This window comes from Mesocricetus auratus, unplaced genomic scaffold (genome assembly GCF_017639785.1).
Source record: "Mesocricetus auratus isolate SY011 unplaced genomic scaffold, BCM_Maur_2.0 Super-Scaffold_100676, whole genome shotgun sequence".
Lineage (NCBI taxonomy): Eukaryota > Metazoa > Chordata > Mammalia > Rodentia > Cricetidae > Mesocricetus > Mesocricetus auratus.
This window is the reverse complement of record NW_024429266.1, coordinates 59,162,068-59,176,448: the sequence shown is the minus strand read 5'-3', so window position 1 is coordinate 59,176,448 and position 14,381 is coordinate 59,162,068. Positions and strand designations below refer to the sequence as shown.

At 37.8% G+C, this 14,381-nt stretch overlaps 1 protein-coding gene across 2 annotated transcripts in view; it reads left to right on the top strand.

The window, feature by feature from the left end:
• Thsd7b (thrombospondin type 1 domain containing 7B) overlaps positions 1-14,381 on the top strand; it is an 866,887-nt gene that overhangs the window by 750,212 nt on the left and 102,294 nt on the right. Inside the window, exon 16 of one of the 2 annotated variants that reach the window (XM_040738480.1) lies at positions 11,579-11,584. The exons of the other annotated variant lie outside the window; for it this stretch is intronic. Within the exon in view, the coding sequence (XP_040594414.1) occupies positions 11,579-11,584 (6 nt within the window). The remainder of the gene's footprint in view (positions 1-11,578; positions 11,585-14,381) is intronic. 2 annotated transcript variants of the gene reach the window in all.

Sequence of the window (14,381 nt, the reverse complement as noted above, 5' to 3'; positions counted from 1 at the left end):
ATTTCCTTTCAGTTGTAGGAATGACTTTACAGACCTGTCACCCTCCTGTTCTCCTCCACAAGACTATCTGCAAGCATGTATCCTCACCCTTGCTTAATGAATAAACCACAGACTAATAAGTGTGACAGGCACTAGGGACACACCAGCACAACAGACAGCATACATGACATTTTCAGTGGAGCCAGGGAGTCATCTCCTTCACCTACAATCTATTAAAAGCAGGAGTCCTGTACATGCTGAGGTGCTAATGTTGGCCCAGTATAAAGTTGTTTAGTGAGATCTCATAAACACAATAAATTAAGAGGAGTGGAGCCTTGATGAGGACAATAAATAAGTATCAGGAATCAGCAGGTGTGTGATGCCCAAGAATCTTACAAAATCTCTCTAAGAAATACAAAGGAGAAAGATATTCACAATGCACATGTGTGTTGAAAGACCAATAGAAACCATAAAATACAATCAAGTTGGACGTCAAAACTTTTCAAGAGCAATATGAATTTTTTAATCAGAAGATATAAATTGGTGGTTTAAATTGTACAGTTTTTCCTGCTAAGGTTGAGGTGGAACAGGAGACCACAGGCAAGTGAGTTAGCAGCATGCCCATCTAACTACATGGTAGCATGCAAATCACTACTACTTACTTGGAACTGGAGAGATGAGAGGATGATGATCCAGTTAGCATCAAACGAAGGAAGAAGCAGAAAGTGATTTTTAGGATTTGCTTCTTGATCCCTTTAAATATTGACTGCTAATTGAGAACTAACTCCCATCAGTAACATAGCACATTCTTTATTGTCTTTGGTAGATCCAAGGTCAATGCTGTGCATGTCTGAAGAAAACACTTGGTCTCTTGCTAAGACCCTAGTGGTGTTTCCTCTATGGAAATGTGTCTGCCTCTCCAAAGCTTTGTAGTAGCTAATCATTGACTGAATATCAGGCTGATAATCCCCAAGGACACAAGAGATGTGACTTATGCCTACACTGGAACTTCTGAGAGCCAACTCCTAGAGCATATTATATAGATATGAGAAAGACTGTTAATAGAATATTACCTCCCAGAAGAGTTCATGTTGAAATAAGGATGAAGGTCATGGTTTTACTTACTTAAAACTAAAGTCTTTATTTTTGTACATCATATGTTTAAAGACAGTGGGGAGGGAGGGAAAGAGGGGGCAGAAGGAGGGAGAGAGAGACAAAGGGAGAGAGGGCCACCTCATAAATAAAGTGGACCATAGATTATTTTATTGATTATGACACTGGGACAATGCTTAGGGATTGTACATTCTCTACACTTGCACAGTTGAGTTATGACACCAGCCCTACAAAGTTTGCCATGCTTGCACATTCCATGGATTTGCAACCTTTTCTTTTAACTCAAGATGCTAAAATCTGATCTATTCAGTAATCATTGAAACTTGCTGGGACATTGTTGGACATGGCTGTATGACCTGCCAGGACACTGAGTTTCTCGTTACTGTAGTCAATGACATCAGTGTCACTGAAGCATAACTTAAATTGGGGCTAAGAGGTAGTATGATGAACTTTCTGGATACAAGCCACCACCACATTGATAAGAGAGAGCTCCAAGACAGACTGAACAATTGCCTCGCTTAAATAATAACACTGTTTTGTCACTATACTGCTCTTTATTTACCAAGATGGAAAGTTCGCCTATCAGAGATGGATGTTTATGATCAAAATTGGGAGATCCAAAGAACAGCAATAAAGAGGGTGCCTTAGTCTATGGTGTGTTTCTATGACAAAATGCCATAGACTGTGTAGTTTATTTTAAAGCTGTATTGGTTAATCTTTGTGAGTCTTCAAAGCCCAGTATGTAGCAAGCTCAGTAATCTACTGAAAGCTGTATCCTCCAAAGAAGGAAATGCTATGTTCAAACGGCAGAAGGCAGATGAGAAAAAGACTAAATACTGAAGCATATGTGTTTTAAGAAAGTACCTATTCTTCCTCACAAGGTAGGAGACCCCATAGCCTCATCATCTAGAGGTTCCATTTCCCAGGACTGCTACATAGGCAACAGCTGGACTTTAAAAGGGAACCCCTTCAATTCTAGTAATTTATATAGAGCTAGTATATTTCTCAATGAAGTATGCCAGGAGGCCTGGAAATAGCAAATAGGGTCAGAGAACACAAACTAAAACATATGGGAACAGAGGCAGAGTCTATTACCATAATAATGATAAGTGACTGAATTTGGTCCCACAAGGAATGTGGCAAGGGCTGAATTACTGAAATTACTACACAAGGTATTGCAGGCATCATTGATCCTTGAGTTTTGATAGGTTATTTCACATAGTAACCACCACTTTCATCAGCTTCCAAGTATCAGAATAGGCAATATCTGATATAGATTGCCTATCAATACAAGACTATTTTGATCATTATTGATGTCTTTATGAAAATTACAAACTCACTGCTTGTATGACCAGAATACGGGACAAAACAACAGCAACCAGGATCATTCTGTGAGGTTATCCATTGTAGCCGCTAGCAGTAATGTCCTACCCGGTAGGTACATGACTTGCTTTCCTATAAAATACAGTACTTGGATGTATATTGTTCACTGTGATTTTGCTCAAGAGATTGCAAAGGCAGTTTGGCAGTCTCATCCACGCACAAAAACTATGGTCAGTTACAGCATCAAGGCTTGATATGGAGCTAACGACAACATTCTGATGAAGATGCTTCCCTTGTCCCCGCGTTGAACAGAGATTAATTTTGAAGTAAACAGTGACAGTTCAGAAGAAGTGCCCAAGCACAGACTGAGCAGTGAGAAATCCTAGTTGGTCAGTGCTTGAAACTCAACAAGCAGCTCTCTCAATGAAGGTTTTATGAAAGCTTATATTTATATCTTATTTTAGGCACTAGAGTTTTTAAGCAATAAAATTACATGGAAATTCATGTGATTATACCTATAATTATCTAATAACTGGCACAATTAACCAACGGTTCCCTTGGGAGGATTCAACTGACCAGTTACACCTGCATGAGGTATTTTTAGGTGTAATTATGACCGCACATAATTTTTCACACCTGTAGTTGATTGTGGCGCCTGGAGGTGAAGTTCAGACAAAGGCACTGATGTGACCATTTTCTTCTGCTAATGTCCAGGTGTCTTGTGCCACAGCCTCATATCTTATGCTAATTCATCAGTGTTTTAAATTGTTTGTAATTGTCTAGTGTTATCCTGAGAACACAGGAAGAGTGCAATGAATGCTTGACAAATGAATAAACAACACTGATGGTTTTCTTAGAACAATCTTGAGTCTGTATCTTGGGATGTCAGTGGAGTCACGAATACATGTATCCTGCTATTTCTGCACATCAAATGTCAATAATGAATGCTTTTCTAAGTACATGAAGCTATTGCCACTTCAGGACTGTTGTAATTAGAAAAAAAAAACCATGAAGAGAAATCACACATACAACATGACTCACATAGGAGATTTATTGGAAGAGGAGAGAAAAGGAGAAGAAAAAGGGACTGGGGGGTCAGAAACTGATCCCTGTGTACAAGAGTGTTTGAAGAGAGACAGGAAGAGAGGGCATGAGGGAGGAGAGGGAGAGAAAGAAAAAAGATGGGAGGTGGGCAGGCCCTTTTAAAAGGGAACATAGGAATATGCATAGGTGGTGCTCTTAGTGGCAGCAGCTGAGGGTGTATCCTGTCTGAAGCCCAAAGGCAGGCCAGTACAGATGCCTGAATACTAACAGGGTCCTAAAAGAAAATTTCTCCCATCTTGTATAGCACTTACTGTTGAGGAAACTGAAGATAATCTAGTTATAAAAACGGAAAACCTTTTAGATCAAAGGAGAAAATGATTACAGATTATTTCGTTTCTAAGACCTTTATAATTTACTTTACAATTCCTATGAAACACATTTAATTTAGGTTTAATTTCATGGAATCACAGCCTTTAGGGAAACTTAAAATCTTCAAGATAAGAAGTCCTCATTAGAGAGTGTAAGAATTAAATGATTCGCTATCAACTATTAAGCTGCTTGGTTAGAGATAGAGACAAAGCATGTTTGTGCCCTTCAGAGTTCATTTCAAGTACAGAATACAATTGGCCTTTTTGTTTCTTTTCTGATTTTCTTTCTTGTTTGATCTGTTTTTAAATTTTGTAATCTCAATTATCCTTTTAATGATTAATAATTCAACTTTCATAAAAGAAAATGTATTTACAAAGTAGAAAATGGATGGGTATAGAGATAAAAATCTCAAGATAAATATGTATTTTTACATGAATTGTGGATGCATATATAACCAGAAATCTGTGCCTGTATCTTTTTATATGCATGTTTGATAGACAGTATAATATATATATATGTATATATATATAAACCACACAATTCATAAATCAATATATAATGATTCAGATAGATATATTGAAATAATGTTTTCCTACTAATGTATCTACAATGTATTAAAAAAGACAGTGTATATTTCTTTTATCTTCAATCATAAAACTGTCTTTAAGTGCAGTTGATTCACTAGTGCTGAGTTAATCTGTTTGGATAGAACCACTCCTGATTTATTCCTCCAGTGTTAAAAAGCATTAAGAATGTTCTATTTCAAATAACTCTTGTACACAGTTGATTGGGAAGGCAAACTAGTCCAATATCTATGAAAATCAATATGGGAGATTCATTAAAAACTGGAACTAGATAAAGCATATGACCCAGCTGCACCATCCCTGGGCATTTCCCTATGGACTACAAACCAACAAATCACAGAGATCCTTGCACATCCTTGTTTGCTGAAGCACTAGTCACACAGTTAAATTATGGAGCCAACCTAGGCACCATCAATGGAAGAATAAGCAAGGCAAGGGTGATATACATGAGGAAATTTTTATCTTCCACAAAGAAGAACAAAGTTATTCCATTTGCATGAAAATGGATGCAGTTGGAGATCATAGTATTAAACAAATTAAGATTGTCTAAGAGAGAAATATCTATTTTCTTTCATTTGTGGTTCCTAGATTTTATGTGATCACATTTGTGGCCATATGTAAATAAGAATACAAATAAGAGGGTAGGGGAGAAATATGTTCAACATGCAACATATGCCTGTAGGAGCATCTCTGAAAGCATGTTCCAGTTCTCCATAGAATGCTTCCCAGATCTTCTCCTGTAAACATGGAATGTAAGCAAGGTCTGTTCCCCCAAACACTTGTTAAGTCAGCTCTCCTCTACAGTCTCATGAAAGACACTTTCATCTTCATATTGCTGATTAGGTCTAAACTTACCTAAACCTAGTAACTGTTGATCTTAATAATAAAAACCCCAAGTCAGATATAGGGGCAAATGCTGAAAGATTAGAGAAGCAGGGCAGCCAGCCACTAGTTCTTACCTCTGCCAAATCCTCAGACTGAATGGGAAGCAGTTCCTCAGACTGGATGCTCTGAGCACCTGTCTCCTCCCACCTTATGGTCCTTTCTTCATCCAGTCATATCATTCCTGTGCCCACCTCCCAAGTGCTGGGATTAAAGGCCAGTGACTCCCAAGTACTTGTTAAAGGTGTGAACCCCCACCACCTGGCTCCGTTTCTCTTTGAGACTGGATTGATCTAGTGTAGCCCAGGGTAACTTTGAACTCACAGAGATCCACCTGCCTCTGCCTCCCAAGTGCTGGGATTAAAGTTGTGTGTCAGCACTGCCTGACCTCTATGACTAACTAGCTCCACACTCTGATCTTCAGGCAAGCTTTATTTGTTTAAAAAAAGCACTAACAAAACATCCCTACAAGTATCTTCATTCTCATCCTTCATCTCAAAGCCACATGTGTAACCCCACACCCATTCTGGTACACAGCATGGGATAGCAAAACAATTTGAATGCTTATTGTCATTGCTCTCACTTCATTTCTTTGATATCTGCTTTTACAGAGGACTTGGTTAGTGATCTGGTCCACTGTCTATTCCATATCAATGAATGGCAAGAGTTTTGTAATAGCTCTTTTGTAAAGAAAGAAGTAATCTATCTCTTTGCAAACTATTAGAACTGCTTTCACAGGGTCCTAGCCGAGGATGCAAAAACTGTGCTGTCAGTCTACCTAGGGTGAGGTTTCTGTAAGCTGCATATGATTAGAGCACTCTGGGAATGAGCCTTTTGCTCTTGACAGCATTGTTTGTTTGCCTGCTTGATAGATTGCCTCTCTTATTACATGAAACACAGTAAAGACTGACTGAACAATTCAGCAGTGACATCCTTAAATGTTTTCTCTCTCCAATATTACTTTTCTTTATCTAAAATCTAAAAGTAAATACAATAACTATGCCAATTTGTGTACGTGTGTGTGTCTGTGTGTCTCTGTGTGTGTGTGTGTGTGTGTGTGTGTGTGTGTGTGTGTCCACATACATACACCACAATGGTACTTGGGTAAGCATACTTTAATGCCCTGACTTTGGTTTTCCACAATGTTTGAAACTCTGATTATTTTCCTAGTCCTTCCATCTCTTTCCTGCCTGTGATCTGGGCTTATTCCTTCATTGCTTGTGTCTGTGCTGTCAAAAACAAATAGCTACCTATTTCTGTGTCTCCTTTCCTATTTACAGAGGGTTTAAGAGAATTAATGAGAATCAGAGTTCTAAGAGTGTGGCAGCTATTTTCAGTGTTGCTAGTTGCTGCCAAGTCTTGTATATCGATCACTTTCCTGTTACCATGAACATAGGAGAGAGAACATTTTATGACCAACTAGAAGCTGCATTAAGAACACCACAGCTGAGCTTCCTAGACAATGCATCTTCTTCTTCATGTGATTCTAAGGAGGCCTCAGAATGCAGGCACTCCAAGAAGAAAGAAGGGATTTGCAGTGGTGTCCACATTTCTAGCTTTCTTTGGTTTTGCCTGTAAAATGAATGCAATTCCTTGTGTATGCATGAATTCATGCACTAAATACAAAATAAATACTTAAAATATGAGATTTTATCCACTTCATATTAAACTTATAGAAACACACACGTAAGTTTATCTGAGCAGTAAACATGCAATTCCCATCTCTGAAGTTCTAAATTAGGAATCATACCAGAGATCATTAATATAAAAATGTTTAACACACCATTCGAAGTGGTCTCATGGCAAAAATAGCTATGACCATTATTTATGTCTCACTTAATCATAAAGCTATAAACTTTCACAAGAACAAATAGGTATACTCAATTTATATATTTCCCCGGGATGTAATCTGATTTTGCCTGCTTAATTATGTATTCATTCCATTTTCTCTGTTGTTTTTATAAGGACTTATTTTCAGATAGTCTTTAGCATTTTATTTAACTTTATGATAGTCAGCACTTTCAAGTTTGTGGTTCAGATATACAGTGGCTATAGTCATCGCTGTTCACACACTAGGCTGAAATTTTGCTATCTGTGGCCCTGCAGAGAAGATGTATGTTCTTCTGATCCTAAGGAACAGTATGTGCTCATTCCTCCTCATGAGGAACCTTAATTACCATTTGCTATTAAATTTCATTAGCTATCAATGATATTTCATTTCATATAATGAACATATCTAGTTTCATGAAAATAGATTGCAAGCCTCTCTCCCTATTTCTCTGTGTAATGACCCATGCAATATAATACAGCATCAATGTATCTTCTCACAGTATCTACTTATTCTGTAGTTATTAATCCTCATAGTACTTAGTTAAGATATAGTAGATTCTTAGTATACAAAGAGGTAATTATTTACTAAATAAACAATTATCTAATATATCATGGACATCATTTCCTCAAGGCAGTCAAAGTTCCAATGAAGTTTATATTTTAATGAAGGAAATCGTTTACCAAGAAATAAACATGCAGGGATGTTTGTGTATGTATACATTTGTATTGAGGAAATATTAAACTACACAAAGTAAGGATGTCCTATGACATTTTATTGAGGTAGAAGGCACTTACATGAGAAGCCAAGAAAACCAAGAGCCAAAGGTCTGCAGGCTGCTCTCTGGGATGCAACCGGAACCCAAATAGAGAATGTCTCCTTCCCCCCAGCTCTTTTGTCCCCTCCCCCGTACATTCTATGGGCATGGTCAGCACTATGGGTAGGTAAGACCTCCCCCTACACAAGTGTGTTGATGTATTTGCTGATAATGAATGGCAATATGAATAAAATTAATTTGGGTTTTAGGAAAGAATGTTTAGGAAATGTTTCTTTAAGACAAAGAGAGTACAGGTCAAGAAGAAATGTGATATGGTGGCCTGCGGACAGAGGGAAAGGACTCATGTTGCCATGGTTCTGGAGCACTTGGAAGAATTATGTAGCCATGGATGCTGGAGGATAGAGCAGAGTAGTTGCCAGTCTCAGAGATGTGCTTCCTGAATGCCCCCACTCATAACCCTAGCATTACCAATCTTTACATGAACCTGTGTATATGAGATTATAAGCAGCATAGAATCTCAATATTACTGACAATAAACCATGAAGATAATCACCTTGAAAGAATTCTTTGCTGTATACGCTACCAGTTGCAAATTCACATACCAGTGACATGGTTGTGCTTTCTCATATATGAAGAATGAAGTTTTAGCTGAGTATTTGATACTTCAGGATTCAGGAAATCTTCCACAATTTTCATGATAGATTGACATTTTGACTTTATAATAATGACCGCTGAGAATTGAGTTTCACATAACTACACAGTACATAGGGGCAAAGGTATATTTAAGGCCAACTCTGAGATAGTTAAAAATTCTGTTCTAATCCCAAGGCAAAATTCATTTAGTGATTTCTAATGAAATTCAAGTCAGCAACACAAATAGCAATTTTTGAAATAAATATTCTAGTAGAATACAACTCAAAGTTGTCCTGATGTGTTCCTTGGTAAGGAATGATGGTAGAAAAATATCAAAAGTCTTCATTTCCATCAGTAAATCATCGTGTTTCTATGAGAGCAGAAAACTTTGCATGCACTGTAGGAGCACTGCAATTTGAAACAAACAATAGTCTCAAATCTGAGCTGAGACAGTGTTTGTTAATGCTACATGGAGTGATACCATACACAAGGCTGAGCACACATGTTGTGTGTTCTGAACCAAATTTGAAGGGAAATAATATGTTGCAACTTGGGGGAGCCACCAGAAACACCTCAGAGTCAACATACATTTCACTCCAAATTAATTTTCCTCATTGTATATTAAGAAATGTTTTACTGTTTCCTCATTTCTTGCAGTTTCCATATTCAATCACATGACCCCCATGTAGGATCATAACCCAAGATTTAAGAAACTGGACTCTAAGAGAATGAAACCAATAGAATAAATAGGGAATTGTTTGATTGGCTTGAATAGTCGCACGGTAACCATCTTCAGGCTAGAGAGCCAGAGGCACAAGTCACTGCTTGGTCCAAGAAGGTGCAAGCCTGAGGACAAGATGGGCTGATAATGTAGCACCAACATGAGACTGAATGCCTGGAGGCTGGCTAGAGAGTTGCTGGTATGAATCCACATTGAAAACTGAGGAAGCAGAGTCAGTGTCCCTGATGAAGGCACAAAATGAACTACTGACTCTGATCTCAAATCTGACTCAGGCTCTATCTATGGAGGCAGAATTTGTGTACACAAACCCAGTCCTCAAATATCTAGATCTGGGAACCATGGAAGCACAGATTCGAGAAAAAAGTATTGCAAGAAATAGTGAAATATGAAGTTATCTTTCAAGAGAGAATAATATTAAAATATATGGAGATGGAGTTGCCCTAGTGAGAAATTTAAACAATTTTGACACATCAATTTTAACAGGGAAGCAGTATTTTACAGAGGAAATAGACAGAAGTAGTTTAAAGAAACCTAAGGAGAAAGATAAAGGCTGTGTAGAGAGCGAAAAACAGCGGGAGAATCTTTAAGAATTCTGCTCTACAGCAATAGAGGATTCACTGTGCTCAGGAAATTTACATTTTAACTAGGAATTAAATAAATGTGCTAGACATTTATAAGAGACAGAATGGAAAAACAATACATATATATACATATATATATAATTTCAAAGACAACTGAGTTTCTCATGGTACACCCAAATTCTCATGTGTAGTATGGTTTTCGGTGACTTGGGAAGATTCCTGTGCCCTAATAAATGCCAAAAGAAAGTTTTGATTACTTTTATTTGTCACTCTGTATAAACTGAACATATCAAGGAAATCACTCACTATTTTTCAATGAGATGACCCTTCACCCACTTGGTATCAATAATGAATAAGGTAATAATGAGTTTGAGCAATGACTCAATGAACTGGAGTCAAATCATTCTGGCTGCCACACAGGTCCATTCCTAGAGGTCTACTCACTCTGAGTTCTGGATAGACAAGAAAGCACAGGAGATCCACACAAAGACAGGGGTGAAACTAATCCTGATTGCAAGTCTCCATAGCCAACAGTCTAAATTTCAATCCATGGGCAGACATTGGCAAGATTTGGTAGCAATGGTTGGTCAGAATAGTCCTCTGCACAGATGTGGCACTGATGTTTAGTAAAGCAATAGATGGCTGGACTTATTACCATTAAGCAATTTAATGGTTCATTTTTCTATATAGAGGCCAAATGGACGCTTCTTCTGATTAGCTGATATAATTTATAACACTAAGATTAATTAGTTTGGTGATATTTCTGTAATAGTGAGAGCAAATGTAACCACCTGTTAAGTTTGTTTGCACTTTGTTCTGTTAGCAAGCTACCATTACTTATAAAGTGAAATGATAACAGGTGGACTCAAAAGTAATGAATCTTCAAGATGGCAGATACATTGGCATTTAGTTGACCTACCCAGGTTAGCTCCCTGAGATATGATATTCTGTTCATTAATATGTTAATGTTTTCTATAGAAGAGCAAACATTTAATTAAAATAAAAATGGAATTCAGATTTGGATTATAATTTTTCAGTTATATAAAAGTACTTGCAATTTGTTTCCTTGAGAGTATATTCATAAAATCATTCATCTCTCTAGAAATTTTGAAATATGGGCTAAATACCAAATATGAGTTGAGTATTAAGACCATAATGCTAGAAATAGGAATATCTCAGACATTCCATCAGAGAACGGTTTTAGAGATGACAGTAATTAAGTATCACTCACGTAAGCTGACAATGTGAGCTTTGATAAGAGTAGGGAAAGCTAGTTAGAGTAATTGTGGCACAATCTGTTCGAATCAGTCTCATCAGTAAGACATGCAAATGTGCAAAAATAACAATTCCTATGCCATTTTGCTAATTGATTGACTGTGACAAAAGCACTTCTTAAGGAGTCTACATTCAGCTGCAGGGTTTTGATTCAATTTCTGGGAATTTCTGGGTCCCTGACCTTAGGAATCAGCTTGAGAAAGTTGCTCAGATCTGTGTTCTCTCCACTGGCAACTCACGTGTTTGGTTTCCATCTAGATGGGTGTTTTACTTACAGACTGAAAGAGAAGCATTCACAAATCAAGTGCAGCCATCGATCTTCAATGACCAGGGGAAAGGACATTCGCTTTTTTTTCAATTCTGTGTTTTAATAGCAGCTCAACTAATACATCTATAATTTTCTTTCCCTTTTGTTCGTCATGCACTGCTAACACGGATCCTACAAAGGCTCAGGTTGGTGCTGCCATCTGTTCTCATCTTTACTGTTGTCATTTAGTCAAAGAAGCTTTGATGGTTTTCCTTCACAAGTCAGCATTTTTTTTCTTTGTAAATCCTGATCAAAACATCATTCACACATGGAAGGGGGGAAAAACATTCCATAGAGGACTCGGTTTTTTAAATGTTGCTATCAAATGAGTTCCTTTATTGCAGCAGAATGCCTGTTTCGGACAGTCCCCAAATGACTTGAAACTGCTTGAATCTATTGTGGTTGGCTTGTTTGTGGGAGGGAGAAAACGGTGCTCAAAGGTTTCACAACCAGCACAATGTACCAGTCTCCACAGCTTTCTGCTATGGAATCTACTCTGTACTTTCAAAGTGCCCTGGGTGGAATTCTAGATGCACAGTCAGGATAGCTCCAAACGGTGTTTAAGAATTCTGCACATAGATTCACACTGCTTCTAGGACCACCAAATCCCCAGCTACGGATCTCATAAAATTCATGGTCTCTCTATCTGTCTTGTCTCTCTCTTGCTCTCTCATTCATACAATTTTTTACAACCATTAATCTACTTCCAAGATTCCATCAATATCTCATATAAACCTCAAGTTCTTTACTTTTATAGTTTAAATAAATCCACATACTATTTCAGTCCATCCTGATTCTTGTTTGAAATACTGTTGGTCATATAATGAATAAAAACATTAGTAATGCTTTTAGAGACTAGAAGCGCTGTAGACTGGAATGATGTTTATGATGCCTTAGGGGCTGGGAGCTAAGTGCAGCTAAAGTGAGTTTATCAATCACAGGAGAATTCACATTCCACTCACATTCAGAGTTTTACAAGGATTAAACAGAGAAAATAAAATGAGTTGGTAGTTTTGATCCCATGTACTGGGAAGGTGTGAGATATTCGATTCTAGACGTCCAAGTCTTCTACTGACTGGTGGCCACATGCAGAGTGACAGATCCAAGAATTTTATAGTATGCCCAAGCTCCGACTAAAGTGCTCAATTTGGGCTTCGGTGGTTACATGGCTTATTAAAAAAATTTGCAGTTCTTGAGCTTGATCCCCATTTCATGCTCTGGGCATGTAGAACAAACTTATGCAAAACATTATTTTGATAAAACTGAAACTATAGTTTATGCTCACATGCTTAATTCCCAAGATTGTTGTAAATGTTGATCAAGATAAGTACTTCTAATCCTATTGAAGTTTTTTCTCTGTTTGCAAATAATTCCCGTAGCACGGAAAGCTGTGTATTATGCTGCATGATACATAGGACTTCATGACTCAAAAAGTTTCACCATGTTGACTTAAATTCATTTCTAAAGTTGAAAACCATGAGTTGACATTCTCCTAATTCATGGCAAGTTTCCTTCTGAATAAGTAATTTTCAACCCCAGAATATGTTATTTTTATTTTATTTTTCACTTTAAGAGGTCACATTTGGAAATAATTCCCAAACAGAGGAACACTATGTAAAAATGTTTCTCTTTATGAGAAATAGTGAAGCTATTTTTGGGTGACTTGGGGAGATTGCTGGCTCAGCTATTGCTCTTTGAGTAGCTCTTGTTCTCGGCAGTGTATCAGAGCTTGGAGGGTTTGAAAGTATAGAAGTTTAAGGTGTGCGTTTAATTCCTTTCCGTTGCTTTCCCAGACTTTAAGTGTGCAGTGTTAGCAAGTATTTAAAGTTTATTAGATTGGACTACTTGGGAGTTTGGGTGCATTTTTTAATGGAGAACATGAGGCTGATTTGCAGCTTTAGAACTACTTTGCCTTCGTGTTGAAATAACACTTAAAATAAATGTTACTTAATGCAGTAAATTCTTTCAGGTTCTCGGGTACATATGCCATTGCTACATGTCTCTGAAAATGGTAACTATTAATGCCGGGTTATGAGGAGAAAACTAGGCCCATTGGAGCTCCTAAGTGGGTGGCCTAAAAATCAATGGCAGAACCTGAAAAAAGCCCTTTCTCACAGTTTCCTCTTGACGGCTTTGCTCACCAGCCACCACACTTCATTTTTCACACGATGTAAAAGCTTGCTTCACCCTTTGTTGAGATGAAGCCATCCTCCAGAGAGGATTGTGTTATCAGTTTAATAGGAGCCAACTAAGGAATCCTACAGTGAAGGACAGGAATCCAATATGAACAAACTGCCTGATGTTTCCCATCCCCTAAACTGCCCTGAAGATGTCATTTTATCAATTAGAAGCTGTGTGTTTCCTGCTAAGGAAGAATAGATTTTAACAGACACCCCTGCCACAAATGTTTGCCAGGTCATGGTCTCTAACCACAAACTCTACCCTTCCTAGAACTTGCCCCACATCCATTAACATGAAACTTTCGTCATTTCAGCTCACACAGACACCATGTGCAAACAGCTGTTGTGTTAAGACACAGGTGCTAACTTCTGAGAACAAGTTGTCACTGTGAGTCAGCCACTCCGTTCCAAAAGGGTCTGTCTGCTTTTAGTTGGGCACGGTAAATGTGCTTGCAAAATCAACAAACTATTTTCTCACTTAACCTAGGACATCCCTAGTTGGGATAGGAGAGGGGAGTAATGTTTTTCCACTTACCTCAGATAAATCAGAGGTGTTTGGATGTGGTTTAGATACATATAAAGGTGAGAAATATTAAAGGCCATGGATTCACTTGGATTTCAGCTTTCCAAAACTATCCTGATTTGGGATTGCATTACTAAAGCAATTAGACATGGAATTGATCCAAATTTGTCACTTTTTATACAATTAGTGAAAGTAGTTGAAGTTTTAGCTTATGGTAACAGCAGCATCAGAGTGTGTGAC